General features: G+C 45.6%; 2 protein-coding genes across 2 annotated transcripts; both read right to left on the minus strand.

Annotated features, from left to right (window-relative positions):
- Positions 1 to 4,044: 4,044 nt before the first annotated feature.
- On the minus strand, positions 4,045 to 10,981 carry LOC139567617 (keratin, type I cytoskeletal 13-like). Its single transcript, XM_071388987.1, has 7 exons — positions 10,378 to 10,981; positions 9,735 to 9,817; positions 9,260 to 9,416; positions 8,834 to 9,022; positions 7,299 to 7,406; positions 4,910 to 5,130; positions 4,045 to 4,686 (listed from the first exon to the last, which is right to left on the minus strand). Exons 1-7 carry the CDS (start codon positions 10,927 to 10,929, stop codon positions 4,488 to 4,490), a joined length of 1,509 nt encoding a protein of 502 aa, XP_071245088.1. The 5' UTR covers positions 10,930 to 10,981; the 3' UTR covers positions 4,045 to 4,487.
- A 2,194-nt stretch (positions 10,982 to 13,175) lies between these two features.
- Positions 13,176 to 15,460, minus strand: LOC139567616 (keratin, type I cytoskeletal 13-like). Its single transcript, XM_071388986.1, has 3 exons — positions 15,230 to 15,460; positions 14,965 to 15,090; positions 13,176 to 14,853 (listed from the first exon to the last, which is right to left on the minus strand). Exons 1-3 carry the CDS (start codon positions 15,377 to 15,379, stop codon positions 14,779 to 14,781), a joined length of 351 nt encoding a protein of 116 aa, XP_071245087.1. The 5' UTR covers positions 15,380 to 15,460; the 3' UTR covers positions 13,176 to 14,778.
- Positions 15,461 to 18,132: the final 2,672 nt, after the last annotated feature.

Here is an 18,132-nt window from a genome sequence, read left to right on the forward strand (position 1 = left end):
ATCATTTCCTGGTTGTATGTGGCTGTATACAACCCAGTCACAGCGAGCTGAGCCGAGCACAACAGCACATAGAGCCACTGACAGTCACTAGCTTCACCCAGAACTCAACCCCTGTCCATTGAAATTCTGTAACTGGTTCTTCCGGACACACAATATCCCCAACTTAGGAACAAACAGACCTCCTTCGCATGAACAAATACAGTTGAAGTCGGAAGTTTACATACACTTAGGTTGGAGTCATTAAAACTTGTTTTTCAACCACTCCACAAATGTATTGTTAAGAAACAATAGTTTTGACAAGTCAGTTAGGACATCTACTTTGTGCATGACACACGTATTTTTCCAACAAGTGTTTACGACAGATTATTTCACTGTATCACAATTCCAGTGGGTCAAAGTTTACATACACTAAATTGACTGTGCCTTTAAACAGCTTGGAAAAGTAGAGAAAATGATGTCATGGCTTTAGAAGCTTCTGACAGGCTAATTGACATCATTTGAGTCAATTGGAGGCATACCTGTGGATGTATTTGAAGGCCTACCTTCAAACTCAGTGCCTGTTTGCTTGACATCATGGGGAAATCAAAATAAATCAGCCAAGACCTCAGAAAATAGACCTCCACAAGTCTGGTTCATCCTTGGGAGAAATTTCCAAATGCCTGAAGGTACCATGTTCATCTGGACAAACAATAGTACGCAAGTATAAACACCATGGGACCACACAGCCGTCATACCGCTCAGGAAGGAGACGCGTTCTGTCTCCTAGAGATGAACATACTTTGGTGCAAAAAGTGCAAATCAATCCCAGAACAACATCAAAGGTCCTTGTGAAGATGCTGGAGGAAACAGGTACAAAGTATCTATATCCACAGTAAAACGAGTCCTATATCGACATAACCTGAAAGGCCGCTCAGCAAGGAAGAAGCCACCGCTCCAAAACCACACAAAAAAAGTCAGACTACGGTTTGCAACTGCACATGGGGACAAAGATCATACTTTTTCGAGAAATGTCCTCTGGTCTGATGAAACAAAAATGTAACTGTTTGGCCATAATGACCATCTTTATGTTTGGAGGAAAAAGGGAGAGGCTTGCAAGCCAAAGAACCCCATCCCAACCGTGAAGCACGGGGGTGGCAGCATCATGTTGTGGGGGTGCTTTGCTGCAGGAGGGACTGGTGCACTTCAAAAAATAGATGGCATCATGAGGCAGGAAAATGATGTGGATATATTGAAGCAACATCTCAAGACATCAGTCAGGAAGTTAAAGCTTGGTCACAAATGGGTCTTCCAAATGGACAATGACCCCAAGCATACTTCCAAAGTTGTGGCAAGGACAACAAAGTCAAGGTATTGGAGTGGCCATCACAAAGCCCTGACCTCAATCCCATAGAAAATTTGTGGGCAGAACTGAAAAAGCATGTGCGAGCAAGGAGGCCTACAAACCTGACTTAGTTACACAAGTTCTGTCAGGAGGAATGGGCCAAAATTCACCCAACTTATTGTGGAAGGCTACCCGAAATGTTTGACCCAAGTTAAACAATTTAAAGGCAATGCTACCAAATACTAAGTGAGCGTATGTAAACTTCTGACCCACTGGGAATGTGATGAAAGAAATAAAGGCTGAAATAAATCATTCTCCCTACTATTATTCTGACATATCACAAAATAAAGTGGTGATCCTAACTGACCTAAAACAGGAAATTTTTACTAGGATTAAATGTCAGGAATTGTGAAAAACTGAGTTTGAATGTATTTGGCTAAGGTGTCTGCAAACTTCCGACTTCAACTGTATGTCTAAAAGAAGACATCCTGAAGCAGTAATTTCTAGACCACAATCTAGTTGAAGTGGATTCAAATCCAAAGTGTATCATCTGTGTCTTATTACAATTGTGAAATTATGGTATTTTCTGAGCAATGCTAAATCAGAAGGGTGTAGTCAGTCAGTCAGTTTACATTGGCATGTTCACACAAACAAGGTGCCAGGCGAATGCATTCCATTTTTGATAAAATACAATGATCTGAATTAATAAATCACTATATCATCAATCATACACTACATGGAAAAGGTATGTGGCTACTTCAGCCACACCCGTTGCTGACATGTGTATAAAATCGAGCACACAGCTATGCAATCTCCATACACAAACATTGGAAGTAGAATGGCCTTAATGAAGAGCTCAGTGACTTTCAACGTGGCACCGTCATAGGATGCTACCTTTCCAACAGGTCAGTTTGTCAAATGTCTGCCCTGCTAGTGCTGCCCCAGTCAACTGTAAGTGCTGTTATTGTGAAGTCGAAACCTCTAGGAGCAACAACGGCTCAGCCGCGAAGTGGTAGGCGACACAAGTTCACAGAACGGGACCGCCGAGTGCTGAAGCACGTAAAAAATAGTCTGTCCTCTGTTGCAACACTCACTACCGAGTTCCAAACTACCTCTGGAAGCAAGGTCAGCACAAAACAGTTAGGCGGGAGCATTATGAAATAGGTTTCCACGGCCGAGCAGCAGCGCAAAAGCCTAAGGCCACCATGCGCAATGCCAGCATCTGATAGAGTGGTGTAAAGCTCATCGCCATTGGACTACGGAGCAGTGGAAAAGTGTTCTCTGGAGTGATGAATCACGCTTCACCAACAGGCAGTCCGAAGGACGAATCTGGGTTTGGAAGATGCCAGGAAAACGCTACCGGCATGTTGGTGGTCTGGGGCTGGTTTTCATGGTTTGGGATAGGCCCCTTAGTTCCAGGGAAGGGATATCTTAACGCCACAGCATACAATGACATTCTATTGAACATCTTTGGGACGAATTGGAACGCCAGCTGTGGGCCTAATCACCCAATATCAGTGCCCAACCTCACTAATGCTCTTGTGGCTGAATGGAACCAAGTACCTGCAGCAATGTTCCAACATCTAATGGAAAGCCTTTCAATAATAGTGTAGGCTATTATAGCAGCATAGGGGGACCAACTCCATATTTATACCCATAATTTTGAAATGATGTGTTCGACGAGCAGGTGTCCACATACTTTTGGCCATGTACTGTTTATGTGGTCTGCATCTTGATTTATGGCTGTGCACCACTTTGAGTAGAGCACTCAACTTTTCAAGAGTTTCCCAATTCTCCTAAGTCTCCCACAGTCATATCTGTCAACGCGAACTGTACCATCATCTAACTCCAATGACTACTGATGTTGTGTAACTGTGGAGGCTCCTCAGAGGAATAGGAGGACCACCCTACTCAGTGATTTTCATTTTATAAATTATAAAGTTATGCTTTAAAAAAACTATGCTACATATACTCACATCACCAAATACCTGATTACCTTAAAAACACTTTCGCAATGAAGGTCTACAGAAGTCTCAACAGGACCCTCTATGGTAGCACCCTGGTGTAGCCGGAGGACAGCTGTTTTCCATCCTCCTCTGGCTACATTGACTTCAATATAAAAAATAGGAGGCTTGTGCACCAGACTTACTTCCATAAACCTACATGGTAGTTCTGATGGAGACCACCCAGAACCTCGATGTGAATATGGATGAGATCAAGTAATAATTTGTCAACAGAACCATCAATAACGATTGTGGTTGAATGAGAATGGACTGTGTGGTTTCATTTGTTATAGAGATATTCATTCTTTATCATAAATGAATCTTTGAGAATGGATGTAATAGATGATACATTCTGTCATCTAATTTCAAATTAATTGTTTTCAAATCTAAATCTTTCCAACAAAACATGGTGTCCAGCACTAGAGTTGACTCCACAAACACTCTCTACACCGTATATAACTCTGAATCTAAGAACTTGTAATTTGTCTTTAAAAAATAGAATTATATAATGTTGCTGACAACTTTCAACATTTCTAAGATCATCATCAGATCAATGTACAAGTGAATGTCATAAAAATATTCAAGATCATACTGAAACATATGCTTTCTCAAGACCATACAATTGGCCTCATGTGCAAAAGATGACAACCTATATGATAGTCAGATGTATAGGAGCATGCCAGATCAGATACATCAAGTTGAAAGACACAGAAAACAGAATGATGGTGTCAGCAAGTCAGAGCATCTTTATTGTATTCACAATGGGGTCTGTTGTTGGTGTCCCATCCAGATGTAGTAGAATATGTTGTTCTGGAGGTGTTAACCATAGAAATAGAATTACCAGAAAATAAATCAATGTACTATGATGGGTGTCTGAGGGGCTTTAGCCATTCTAGAAAGTATAGACGGACGTTATGCACATCTTAAACTAGAGTAAACCAGAACTGGCCTAAAGAAATTACACAGATAACGAAAATAGGGATTTTTCATCTGACGAAGACTTTGTATAAATTGAAATGTTGTATTTTAGGTTGCATGAACAAAGCACTGTGGAGCAGTAATATTCCAATATTCCACTCTCATTTCCTATACCCATTCTAGTAATTATATTTCTATGGGGTTAACCCGTTGCTTGCAGCAGTGCTCGCTGTGTGTGTGGGACCTTAACAAACCAGTTTGGTTTCACTTGAGGAGACAACATTTCCATCCACTATTTCCGCTTCGATGATCACCACATTGCCTTTGGTGGAGGAGCTGGGGCCGGAGCCGGAGGAGCTGAGGCCGGAGTTGAGGCCGGAGCTAGAAGAGCTGATGTGGGAGCTGGAGGAGCTGTGGCCAGATTTCGAGGAGATGAGGCCGAGGCTGTGAGGAAGGGAAACCCATGGTTAGCATAGTTGGCATCTATGATCATAATAAGTATCTATTAAAGGTCACATAGCAGTAAATTCACGTCAAAAGTAACAATGGCTCATATTAAGGTGAAGTTAAATTAAAATTGTTTCAAAAGTCAAATGTTGAAGGAGACATTCATTCATTTTCACTTGTTTCAAGGACCCTTGTCACCCGTCTTCCCATCCTGCCTTACCCGCAAGCCTCTCCGTCCAGCAGCCTCCTGTACTCAGCGATCTCCATCTCCAGGCGTGTCTTGATGTCCAGCAGCATCTTGTACTCCTGGCCCTGGCGTTCCATGTCGCTGCGGAGAGACACTAGCTGCTCCTCCAGACTGGTCACTTGGTTCTGGAGGCGTCCCAGCTGCATGGAGTAACGACCCTCCGTCTCCGCCAGCGTGTTCTCCAGGGAGCCTTTCTATTGGAGAGACAGAGATGATGCGTCAAAAACTGTGGGAGTAGGTTTGGAATTTGGAATGTTTACTGTCATACTCAAAACGTTAGCTTGAGTAATTGAATATGAAGGCAGGTAGAGGTTAGCTATAGTAACGGACAAAACAAAGATGCTTGTTCTAGGTCCCAAGAAACAAAGAGATCTTCTGTTAAATCTGACAATTAATCTTGATGGTTGTACAGTCGTCTCAAATAAAACTGTGAAGGACATCGGCGTTACTCTGGACCCTTATCTCTCTTTTGACGAACATATCAAGGCTGTTTCAAGAACAGCTTTTTTCCATCGACGTAACATTAAAAAATCAGAAACTTTCTGTCCAAAAATGATGCAGAAAAATGTATCCATGCTTTTGTCACTTCTAGGTTAGACTACTGCAATGCTCTACTTTCCGGCTACCTGGATAAAGCACTAAATAAACTTCAGTTAGTGCTAAACACGGCTGCTAGAATCTTGACTAGAACCAAAACATTTGATCATATTAGTCCAGTGCTAGCCTCTCTACACTGGTTTTACTGCTAACCTACAAAGCATTACATGGGCTTGCTCCTACCTATCTTTCCGATTTGGTCCTGCCGTACATACCTACACGTACGCTATTGTCACAAGACGCAGGCCTTCTTATTGTCCCTAGAATTTCTAAGCAAACAGCTGGAGGCAGGGCTTTCTCCTATAGAGCTAAATTTTTATGGAATGGTCTGCCTATCCATGTGAGAGACGTAGACTCGGTCTCAACCTTTAAGTCTTTATTGAAGACTCATCTCTTCAGTAGGTCCTATGATTGAGTGTAGTCTGGCCCAGGAGTGTGAAGGTGAACGGAAGGCACTGGAGCAACGAAACGCCCTTGCTGTCTCTGCCTTGCTGGTTCCCCTCTCTCCACTGGGATTCTCCACCTCTAACCCTATTACGGGGGCTGAGTACTTGGCTTACTGGTGCTCTTCCATACCATCCCTAGGAGGGGTGCATCACTTGAGTGGGTTGAGTCACTGACGTGAGCTTCCTGTCTGGGTTGGCACCCCCCCTTGGGTTGTGCCGTGGCGGAGATCTTTGTGGGCTATACTCGGTCTTGTCTCAGGATGGTAAGTTGGTGGTTGAAGATATCACTCTAGTGGTGTGGGGGGCTGTGCTTTGGCAAAGTGGGTGGGGATATATCCTGCCTGTTTGGCCCTCGACCCCCCTGTCTCAGCCTCCAGTATTTATGCTGCAGTAGTTTATGTGTAGGAGGGCTAGGGTCAGTCTGTTATATCTGGAGTATTTATCCTGTCTTATCCTGTGTCCTGTGTGAATTTAAGTATGCTCTCTCTAATTCTCTCTCTCTTTCTAACTTTTCTTTCTTTCTTTCACTCTTTCTCTCTCTCTCTCGCTCTCTCTCGGAGGACCTGAGCCCTAGGATCATGCCTCAGGACTACCTGGCCTGATGACTCCTTGCTGTCCCCAGTCCACCTGGCCATGCTGCTGATCCAGTTTCAACTGTTCTGCCTGCGGCTATGGGACCCTGACCTGTTCACCGGATGTGCTACCTGTCCCAGACCTGCTGTTTTCAACTCTCTAGAGACAGCAGGAGCGGTAGAGTTACTCTGAATGTGATCGGCTACGAAAAGCATACTGACATTTACTCCTGAGGTGCTGACCTGTTGCACCCTCGATAACCACCGTGATTATTATTATTATTTGACCCTGTTGGTCATCTATGAACATTTGAACATCTTGGCCATGTTCTGTTGTAATCTCCACCCGGCACAGCCAGAAGAGGACTGATCACCGCTCATAGCCTGGTTCCTCTCTAGGTTTCTTCCTAGGTTCTGGCCTTTCTATGGAGTTTTTCCTAGCCACCGTGCTTCTACACCTGCATTGCTTGCTGTTTGGAGTTTTAGGCTGGGTTTCTGTACAGCACTTTGAGATATCAGCTGATGTAAAAAGGGCTTTATAAATAAAAATGATTTGATTTGATTTGATGCCTGGCTATAACAACTTGAGACATAGTGTTAGAGTCCAGGTGAAAGTGAGATACTTGAGGGATGGTAGAGAATGATGAAAGAGTCAAATGTTGATTATTGATAAAAGTTGCAGAAAGTTGTGTAAGTAATGTGCCCTAAACTGTGGTCCTTGGTCAGATGTTTGTAATTACAGCTCACCATGGTGAGCTGTGACTGCAGTTCGGCTTCCAGGCCCTGCAGTGTGCGACGGATATCCGAAATCTCTGACTTGGAGGTCTGGAGAACCTCTGTGCTGGACGCCACCTCCTGGTTTTACATTTACATTTAAGTCATTTAGCAGACGCTCTTATCCAGAGCGACTTACAAATTGGTGCATTCACCTTATGATATCCAGTGGAACAACCACTTTACAATAGTGCATCTAACTCTTTTAAGGGGGGGGGGGGGTTAGAAGGATTACTTTATCCTATCCTAGGTATTCCTTAAAGAGGTGGGGTTTCAGGTGTCTCCGGAAGGTGGTGATTGACTCCGCTGACCTGGCGTCGTGAGGGAGTTTGTTCCACCATTGGGGTGCCAGAGCAGCGAACAGTTTTGACTGGGCTGAGCGGGAACTGTACTTCCTCAGAGGTAGGGAGGCGAGCAGGCCAGAGGTGGATGAACGCAGTGCCCTTGTTTGGGTGTAGGGCCTGATCAGAGCCTGAAGGTACGGAGGTGCCGTTCCCCTCACAGCTCCGTAGGCAAGCACCATGGTCTTGTAGCGGATGCGAGCTTCAACTGGAAGCCAGTGGAGAGAGCGGAGGAGCGGGGTGACGTGAGAGAACTTGGGAAAGTTGAACACCAGACGGGCTGCGGCGTTCTGGATGAGTTGTAGGGGTTTAATGGCACAGGCAGGGAGCCCAGCCAACAGCGAGTTGCAGTAATCCAGACGGGAGATGACAAGTGCCTGGATTAGGACCTGCGCCGCTTCCTGCGTGAGGCAGGGTCGTACTCTGCGAATGTTGTAGAGCATGAACCTACAGGAACGGGTCACCGCCTTGATGTTAGTTGAGAACGACAGGGTGTTGTCCAGGATCACGCCAAGGTTCTTAGCACTCTGGGAGGAGGACACAATGGAGTTGTCAACCGTGATGGCGAGATCATGGAACGGGCAGTCCTTCCCCGGGAGGAAGAGCAGCTCCGTCTTGCCGAGGTTCAGCTTGAGGTGGTGATCCGTCATCCACACTGATATGTCTGCCAGACATGCAGAGATGCGATTCACCACCTGGTTATCAGAGGGGGGAAAGGAGAAGATTAATTGTGTGTCGTCTGCATAGCAATGATAGGAGAGACCATGTGAGGATATGACAGAGCCAAGTGACTTGGTGTATAGCGAGAATAGGAGAGGGCCTAGAACAGAGCCCTGGGGGACACCAGTGGTGAGAGCACGTGGTGCGGAGACAGATTCTCGCCACGCCACCTGGTAGGAGCGACCTGTCAGGTAGGACGCAATCCAAGCGTGGGCCGCGCCGGAGATGCCCAGCTCGGAGAGGGTGGAGAGGAGGATCTGATGGTTCACAGTATCAAAGGCAGCCGATAGGTCTAGAAGGATGAGAGCAGAGGAATGTTGGTTCAACGTCAATGTCTGTAAAACACAATATGTGGTCAATCATCACAAGAACAAACCAACATTTCAGCTCATGATAGAATGTGACAACTTTTCCAACTAGAAGTAAAGGAACATCTACACCATGAACATAGTTTAGGGGTTCTAGAGGTTCTACCTTGGTCTGGAACCAGGACTCCAGGTCGCGCTGGTTCTTGGCATTAACAGACTCGTACTGCTCCCGGATCTCAGCCATGACCCTGGTCAGGTCCTCCTGTGGTGCTGCGTCCACCTCCACGTTGATCTGTCCAGTCATCTGCGTCCTCATGGCAAGCAGCTCCTGTGGAGAAAAACATAGGGGTAAGTTTAAAGGATTAAGAAGTGACTAACCTCTGCCTGATGGTAACAACTTGATCTGCCCTCTGTCTTCATTATACATTTGAACGCCATTGCTTGATACAGATGTGCTTGAAAGCCAGCAATGGTGTTCTAATGAAGACCCTTAGCAGGTTGACGTGGTCAATAGATGTAATACATTAAGGGACTGTATGGATATGTTCCATTAGCCCACACCCACCTCCTCATGGTTCTTCTTGAGATAGATGAGCTCCTCCTTCTGCCCCTCGATCTGCATCTCCAGGTCAGATCTGCCCATGGTCATCTCGTCCAGCATCCTCTTCAGCCCGGCGATGTCCGCCTCCACTGACTGACGCATGGCCAGCTCGTTCTCATACCTGAGAGATGGAGAGAGCTTAGGTCAAAGAACTGCCTGAATGTGTTCCTCTGTGAGAATAGCAGGGGGGTTATAGAATCTAGTATTCCATTAAGTTTAAATATCAGAAAGTAACACCAGGCTTCTGATATGTCCGTTGGGAGGGTGTGGTTATGGTGGAGCTGAAGGGTAATGTCATTTGGTTTCCTTTTTTGTAGATTCAACACAAAATGTAATAAAAAACAGTATGAGGGTTTTTACAGATTTGGGGTTATTCCATGTGGTTAATGTAATGCACCAGCAGTGTACTGTATCTGTGGATGGTGTTGGGTGTACTTACTTGTTTCTGAAGTCGTCTGCAGCGAGCTTTGCGTTGTCGATGCTGAGATAGATGCTTCCGTTCAAGCAGGTGGCAGCCTGGATCTGAGAGGTGGAGGATGGCAAAACATTTCAGGATGGGGTATGCATGGAATTTGACACGAATGCAGTACACACAAACAGTGATACCACACTGTACTCATTGAGTTCTGAGTTTCAGCTGCACTGTAAATGATAGACCATAGAAGCATTACAGGGAACCTGTTGTCGTTATGATCATTGTAAAGCATGACATGACACAAAGAAACAATTTGCAACTTTTGCAATCGCATAGGGGCTATTAAGAGAGAGGAAGGATTGGCTTTAATGATCTGCTTTATTTTCAATGCTTCAGCTGATAATATGCATACTGTCTTTGCATCTATCTTTGGTGCAAATTCTTGGTTGAATCAATTATAACAAATGTATATCATTTAGCATTTTCTAAAAGTCATATTAATTTCCCTATGAGTAACTTGTTGGAAAAACAATCTGATGACGTGTACACCATGTACCTGTACTCTCTAACAAAGAATAACATTTTCACAATGCAGACATTATCATGTTTTGACATGCTGTGATGTCATCATTGAGTGCTCTTACCATCTAGGAAACACGTCACGTACCTTGTCCCTCAGGTCGGCGATAGTAGCGTAGAAGCCAGAGTAGTCGCGAGCGCTGGGGGAAGTCTTGCTCTCCACGAACTGACGGATCTTCAGCTCCAGCTCGGTGTTGGCCGCCTCTAGCATGCGCACCTTCTCCAAGTAGGTGGACAGGCGGTCGTTCAGGTTCTGCATTGTGGCCTTCTCATTGACCGACACATTAATGTCGGCTCCACCGCCACCACCACCACCACCACCCCCTCCCATGCCGAAACCAAAGCAGCTGCCGCCGCCACCCCCTCCCATGCCGAAACCATAACCGCCACCACCACCTCCGCCGCCGGAACCGAACGAGGAGCTAGAGATGCGCACCCCAGAGCCTCCTGCACCTCCATACACACTGCCGCCCCTCATGGCAGTGACGCGGCCTCCTCCACCTCCACCACCACCCATCGAGGAGAAGCGGGAGGAGCCCATACCCATTCCACCTCCACCTCCAGACCTCATGGACATGGTGCCACCTCCGCCTCCACCGCCGCTGCTGCTGTAGGACATGCTAGATCTGGAGAAGGACATGGCTGCTGAGAGGTAGTCTGCCTGCCTGGGATGAGTAGAGAGAATGTGGTGCACGGCCCAGCCACTGTTCCCTTTTTATGCTGCACAGGGCAGAATGAGGGACGGTGGGAGGAGGACATGGGTGGGAGATGAAGAAGGGAGGAATACAGAGAGGTATCACCTCATGTAGAGCAGGGCAGGGCAGGGCTCTTCCACCCACTTTGACAACCTGCTGGCAAACGCCAGGATGCAGAAGGAGATGGTGTGCCAAAGACACACCAGAATGGCTTTCCAAGAGGTGTTGAGTATTCCAGGGTGGTCCAGTCTCAGTCCAAAAACAATGGATAAATGTTGCCATAAATCAGAAGGGTGCAGTCAGTCAGGTTACATTGGCGTGTTCACACAAACAAGGTGCCAGGCCAGTGCAATTAATTTAGATAAAAGCAATTAATCTGAACGCATTAATCACTACCTGCCATCCAGGACACCTACACCACCCGATGTCACAGGAAGGCCATAAAGATCATCAAGGACAACAACCACCCAAGCCACTGCCTGTTCACCCCGCTATCATCCAGAAGGCGAGGTCAGTACAGGTGCATCAAAGCAGGGACCGAGAGACTGAAAAACAGCTTCTATCTCAAGGCCATCAGACTGTTAAACAGCCACCACTAACATTTAGTGGCCGCTGCCAACATACTGACTCAACTCCAGCCACTTTAATAATGGGAATTGATGGAAATGTATGTAAAAATGTATCACTAGCCACTTTAAACAATGCCACTTAATATAATGTATATGTATATACTGTACTCTATATCATCTACTGCATCTTGCCATCTTTATGTAATACATGTATCACTAGCTACTTTAAACTATGCACTTTTATGTTTACATACCCTACATTACTCATCTCATATGTATATACTGTACCCGATACCATCTACTGCATCTTGCCTATGCCGTTCTGTACCATCACTCATTCATATATCTTTATGTACATATTCTTTATCCCTTTACACTTGTGTGTATAAGGTAGTAGTTGTGGAATTGTTAGGTTAGATTACTCGTTGGTTATTACTGCATTGTCGGAACTAGAAGCACAAGCATTTCGCTACACTCGCATTAACATTTGCTAACCATGTGTATGTGACAAATAGAATTTGATTTGACTATATCATCCATCATACAGTACATGGCCAAAAGTATGTGGACACCCCTTCAAATGTGTAGATTTGGCAATTTCAGCCACACCCGTTGCTGACAAGTGTATAAAATCGAGCACACAGCTATGTAATCTCCATACACAAACATTGGCAGTAGAATGGCTTTAATGAAGAGCTCAGTGACTTTCAACATGGCACCGTCATAGGATGCTATGTGCTGTAAATGTAAATGCTACCTTTCCAACAGGTCAGTTTGTCAAATTTCTGCCCTGCTAGTGCTGCCCCAGTCAACTGTAAGTGCTGTTATTGTGAAGTTGAAACCTCTAGGAGCAACAACGGCTCAGCCGCGAAGTGATAGGCCACACAAGCTCACAGAACGGGACCGCCGAGTGCTGAAGCGTGTAAAAATAGTCTGTCCTCGGTTACAACACTCACTACCGAGTTCCAAAGTGCCTCTGGAAGCAAGGTCAGCACAAAACAGTTAGTCTGGAGCTTAAAGAAATAGGTTTCCACGGCCGAACTGCCGCACAAAAGCATAAGATCACCATGTGCCATGCCAAGCTTCAGCTGGAGTGGTGTAAAGCTCACCTCCATTGGACTCTAGAACAGTGGAAACGTGTTCTCTGGAGTGATGAATCACGCTTCACCATCTGGCAGTCCGACGGACTAATCTGGGTTTGGAAGATGCCAGGAGAAACGCTACTGTCCCTAATGCATAGTGCCAACTGTAATGTTTGGTGGAGGAGGAATAATGTTCTGGGGCTGGTTTTCATGGTTCGGGATAGGCCCCTTAGTCCCAGTGAAGGGAAATCTTAATGCTACAGCATACAATGATATTCTATCGAAGACCTTTGGGATGAATTGGAAAGCTGACTGCGAACCAGGCCCAATCACCCAACATCAGTGCCCGACCACACTAATGCTCTTGTGGCTGAATGGAAGCAAGTACCCGCAGCAATGTTCCAACATCTAGTGGGAAGCCTTCTAAGAAGAGTGGATGCTGTTATAGTAGCAAAGGGAGGACCAACTTGTAACGTCTGGAGAGTGATGGGTGTGGAGTCAGACGCAGAGAGCAGAAGTTTGACGGGAAAAACGCTTTAATGTCCTTTCGCACAGTAACCAGTTACAAAACATGGGTGACGCCCAAAACACAGGCGCAACAAACTCAAAACCATAGTTACCAAAATACCGGACAGCGAAAACCCAAAAGAACACAAACACCACTACCGTAAAATAACAACAAGCCCGCAAAAACACCAGCGGGCTAAACGAACTTAAATAACACCCATCCCAAAACCCCAACAAGGAACAGGTGAAAACAATTAGACAAAAACAAACGAAAAGGAAAAAGGGATCGTGGCAGCTAGTAGACCGGCGACGACGACCGCCGAGCGCCACCCGAACAGGAAGGGGAGCCACCTTCGGTGGTATTCGTGACACAACTCCATATTAATGCCCATGATATTGGAATTAGGTTTTTGACGAGCAGGTGGCCATGTAATTAGGGGTGGCAGGTAGCCTAGTGGTTAGAGCGTTGGGCCAGTAACCGTAAAGGTTGCTGGATTGAATCCCCGAGCTGACAAGCTAAAAATCTGTCGTTCTTCCCTGAACAAGGCATTTAACCCACTATTCCCCAGAAAGCCATCAATGTAAATAAGAATTTGTTCTTAACTGACTTGCCTAGTTAAGTAAAGGTTACATTTCAAAATCTATTTTTTTTGTGTATATGTGGTCTGCATCTTGATTTATGGCTGTGCACCACTGTGAGTAGAGCACTCAACTTTTCAAGAGTTTCCCAATTATCCTAAGTCTCCCACAGTCATATCTGGTAAAACTAACTGTACCATCCTCTAACTCCAATGCCTACTGATAATGTGTAACAGTGGAGGCTCTTCAGAGGAGGAATATGAGGACCACCCTACTCAGTGATTTCTGAAAAATACTAAATATTTACAAATTTAAAAGTTATGCTTTTTAGATAAAACCATACCAAATATACTCACGTCACCAAATACCTGATTTCCTAAAACACACTTTCACAATGAAGGTCTACAGAAGTCTCTACAGAACCCTCTATGGTAGCACCCTGGTGTAGCCAGAGGACAGCTGTTTTCCATCCTCCTCTGGCTACATCGATTTCAATACAAAACCTAGGACGCTCTTGCTCCTAACCTACTTGCATAGACCTGTTGTTGGTGTCCATCCAAATGTCGTAGAATATGTTGTTCTGGAGGTGTTAACTATAGAAATAGAATTACCAGAAAATAAATCCCCATTCAAGTCAATGTTCCATGATGGGTATCTGAGGGGCTTTAGCCATTCTAGAAAGAATAGGAGGATGGAATTCACATCTTAAATTAGAGTTAACCAGAGCTGCCCTTAGCAAATAAGACAGACAATGAAAATAGGGATTTTTCATCTGACGAAGACTTTGTATAAGTTGTAACGTTGTATTTTAGGTTGCATGAACAAAGCACTGTGGAGCAGTAATATTCCATGTGCTGGCCTCTCATTTCCTATACCCATTCTAGTAATTATATTTCTATGGGGTTAACCCATTGCTTGCTGCAGTGCTCGCTGTGTGTGTGGAACCTTAAGTGGTATGTTTGGTTTGACTTGTGGAGACAAGGGGCCAGCGCTGCAGGAGCTGAGGCCGGAGCTGAGGCCGGAGCTAGAGGAGCTGAGGCCAGAGCTGAGGCCGGAGCTAGAGGAGCTGAGGCCAGAGCTGGAGGAGCTGAAGCCGGAGCTGTGGCCGGATTCCAAGGAGCTGAGAAAGAGGCTGTGAGGAAGGGAAAACAATGATTAGCATTGTTAGCATCCATGAAAATTGTAGAAAGTTATGTAACTAATGCCCCCTAAATGGTGGTCCGTGTAAATAATTACGGCTCACCATGCTGAGCTGTGACTGCAGTTCAATCTCCAGGCCCTGCAGTGTGTGACGGATCTCCGAAATCTCTGACTTTGAGGTCTGGAGAACCTCTGTGCTGGACGCCACCTCCTTGTTCAACGTCTCTGTCTGTAAAACACAAAAAGTGGTCAATCATCACAGGAACAAACCAACATTTCAGCTCATGATAGAATGTGATAATGTTACCAACTAGAAGTAAAGGAACATCTACACCATGAACATAGTTTAGGGGTTCTAGAGGTTCTACCTTGGTCTGGAACCAGGACTCCAGGTCACACTGGTTCTTGGCACTTAAGGACTCGTACTGCTCACGGATATCAGCCATGACTCTGGTCAGGTCCTCCTGTGGTGCTGCGTCCACTTCCACGTTGATCTGTCCAGTCATCTGCATCCTCATGGTCAGCAGCTCCTGTGGAGAAACACATAGTGGTGAGTTTAAAGGATTAAGACGTAACTGACCACTGCCTGATGGTAACAACTTGACCTGCCCTCTGTCTTCATTATGAATTTCAACACCATTGCTTAACACACATGTGCTTGAAAGCCACCACCACCCCCTCCCATAACGAAACCATAACCGCCACCGCCGCTGCCACCCCTTCGCATGCCAAAACTTTAACCGTCACCACCACAGGTTAGTCGAGGTCATTTGTAAAGTGACTATGCATAGATAATAAACAGCAAGTAGCAGCAGTATAAAAACAAAGGTGCAGGAGGCAGTGGGGGTTGGGGGTCAATGTAAATAGTCCGGGTTGCCATTTGATTAATTGTTCAGCAGTCTCATGGCTTGGGGGTAGAAGCTGTTTAAGGAGCCTTTTGGTCCAAGACTTTGCGCTCCGGTGTTGCTTGCCGAGAGAACAGTCTATGACTTCGGTTTCTGGAGTCTTTGACCATTTTTGGGGCCTTCCTCTGACACTGCCTGGTATATACTGTAGGTCCTGGATGTCAGGAAGCTTGGCCCCAGTGATGTACTGGGCTGTACGCACTACCCTCTGTAGTGCCTTACGGTCAGATGCTGAGCAGTTGCCATACCAGGCGGTGATGCAATCAGTCATCACCGCCTGTCCTTTTCCTTAAACCTAACAGTCCATTGTTGCTTCATAGTGTTTGTGATTTTATGCATAGACTCAGGTATCATTATATAAAGTTTCACTCAACTTTATGCATTTTCCATCCACTGTAGTTGTCTGCAGGTCCAACAAAAGTAGTTTTCCTTCCATTTCCAACTTTATAGCACCATGGGATGAGATCTTACTCCAGGCATCGTACCCCATGTGATTAATGATAGAACGTACTGTTCTTTTCCCTTGACACCTTGGCAAGGAATTTGACATCTGCAGCGTGCAAGAACAAGCTATTGCTTGTTTGCATATTTCCATATAACCAGAGCATGCTCCAGATGTTGCCATTTGAGTCCCATGTTCTGTATGTGGGGAAAGTGCAGGGGATCTATGTGTTTGAGAGTGTGAGCTGGAAAGTGGCCTGGGAAGTGAGCTGCGTTCCGGGGATCTACGTAAATGAGAGTGTGAGTTGGAAGCAGACGTTACAATTTGAACATGGACAATTGGGTGATATTTGGTTGAGATGTTGATCAATGAGATTATAACCTATATTCACCCATTCAAAAAGACAGACAAAAGTTTGTTGATTTCCCAATGTGTTATCACTATGCTTTAAACAATCCAAAACAATGGAAAAACATTGTCTGATTTTTTGTTTAGTTGTCACCTAAATGTGTTATATCTGCACTTTCAAACGTTTAGCACATGGTTCAAATGGCAAAACAATGACATAAATGTCCTAGACCACTGTTACTCTATCCACAAGTAAGCATACAAGGCCCTTCCTCGTCCCCACTTCGGCAAATCAGATCATGACTCTATACTCCTACTTCCTGTCTACAAGGTCAAACAGGAAATACACGCTCCATAGAGAAATGGTACCCCGAATCAGAGACTAAGCTACAAGACTGCTTTGCTAGCGTTGACTGGAATATAATTACGTTACTCAGCCGATATCATCGACAAGCTAACCACCTCAGTCAACGGCTTTATTAGGAAATACATCAGCGACGCTACTTACCCAATCAAAAGCCCTGATTTAACACAGAGTTTGGCGCTAAGCTAAAGGACGGGCTTAGCGCACACAGGGATATCGCAGCCAACCCCAAGGCTATGGCTGAGGACACAAACAAGTACAAGAAGTCCTGCTACGATTTCCAGACAGCCATCAAACAAGCATAAGGACAATATAGAAACAAGCTGGAATCCTATTACACAGACTTCGACACCCGCTGCATGTGGCAGGGGCTATAGTCCATTACGGATTACAAAGGAAGGCCCAGCCATGATCTTCCCAATGATGTCTCTCTACTAGAAGAACTCAATGCATTTAATGCACGCTTCAACAAAAACAACACCGAGCCGTGCATGAGTGCACCCGCCGATTCAGAGCCCTGGGTGATCTCGCTAATCAGGTAAACACTCAGTATTCCAGGGCACGTTCTCAGTGCTTGCGCAGAACAGCCATTTACAACCTCTCCTTATCTCAGTCTCTAATCCCCACGTCTCAAGCTGCCCCCATCATTCCTGTTCCCAAGAACTCTAAGACTACCTGCCACAATGACTACCGCCCTGTAGGACTCACATCTGTAATCATGAACTGTTTTGAAAGGCTGGTTATGGCACACATCAACTCCATCATTCCAGACACCCTAGACCAACTCCAATTTGCATCCTACCCCAACAGATCGACGCATACTCAATTGCACTCCACACTGCTCTCACCCACCAAGAGAAGAGGAATACCTATGTGAGAATGCTGTTCATTGACACCTCCCTCTGCAACTAGATCCTGAAAAGGTGGTGAGGGTAGGCAACATAACCTCCGCCACACTGACCATCAACATGGCGGCCCCAAAAGGGTGTGTGCTTAGTCCCTTCTTGATCTCCCTGTTCACCCACGACTGCCTGGCCACACACAACTCCGACACCATCAAGTTTGCTGACGACACGGCGGTGGTAGGCCTGATCACCGGTCACTATGAGACCGCTTACAGGAAGGAGGTCAGTGATCTGACAGTGTGGTGCCAGGACAACAACCTCTCCCTCAACATCAGTTAGACCAAGGAGCTGATCGTGGACAACATTA

The sequence above is a fragment of the Salvelinus alpinus genome, chromosome 2 (genome assembly GCF_045679555.1).
Source record: "Salvelinus alpinus chromosome 2, SLU_Salpinus.1, whole genome shotgun sequence".
Taxonomy (NCBI): Eukaryota; Metazoa; Chordata; class Actinopteri; order Salmoniformes; family Salmonidae; genus Salvelinus; species Salvelinus alpinus.

Excerpts from the sequence above, each read along its gene's own strand:
- LOC139567616 (XM_071388986.1), bottom strand. The coding sequence starts at position 15,379 with ATGAGGATGCAGATGACTGGACAGATCAACGTGGAAGTGGACGCAGCA. Across the intron at positions 15,091-15,229 it reads AGTCCTGGTTCCAGACCAAG|ACAGAGACGTTGAACAAGGA; the intron begins GTAGAACCTCTA and ends TGTGTTTTACAG. Across the intron at positions 14,854-14,964 it reads TGCAGTCACAGCTCAGCATG|CCTCTTTCTCAGCTCCTTGG; the intron begins GTGAGCCGTAAT and ends CCTTCCTCACAG.
- LOC139567617 (XM_071388987.1), bottom strand. The coding sequence starts at position 10,929 with ATGTCCTTCTCCAGATCTAGCATGTCCTACAGCAGCAGCGGCGGTGGA. Across the intron at positions 9,417-9,734 it reads GCAGACGACTTCAGAAACAA|GTATGAGAACGAGCTGGCCA; the intron begins GTAAGTACACCC and ends TCCATCTCTCAG. Across the intron at positions 9,023-9,259 it reads TCAAGAAGAACCATGAGGAG|GAGCTGCTTGCCATGAGGAC; the intron begins GTGGGTGTGGGC and ends TTTTCTCCACAG.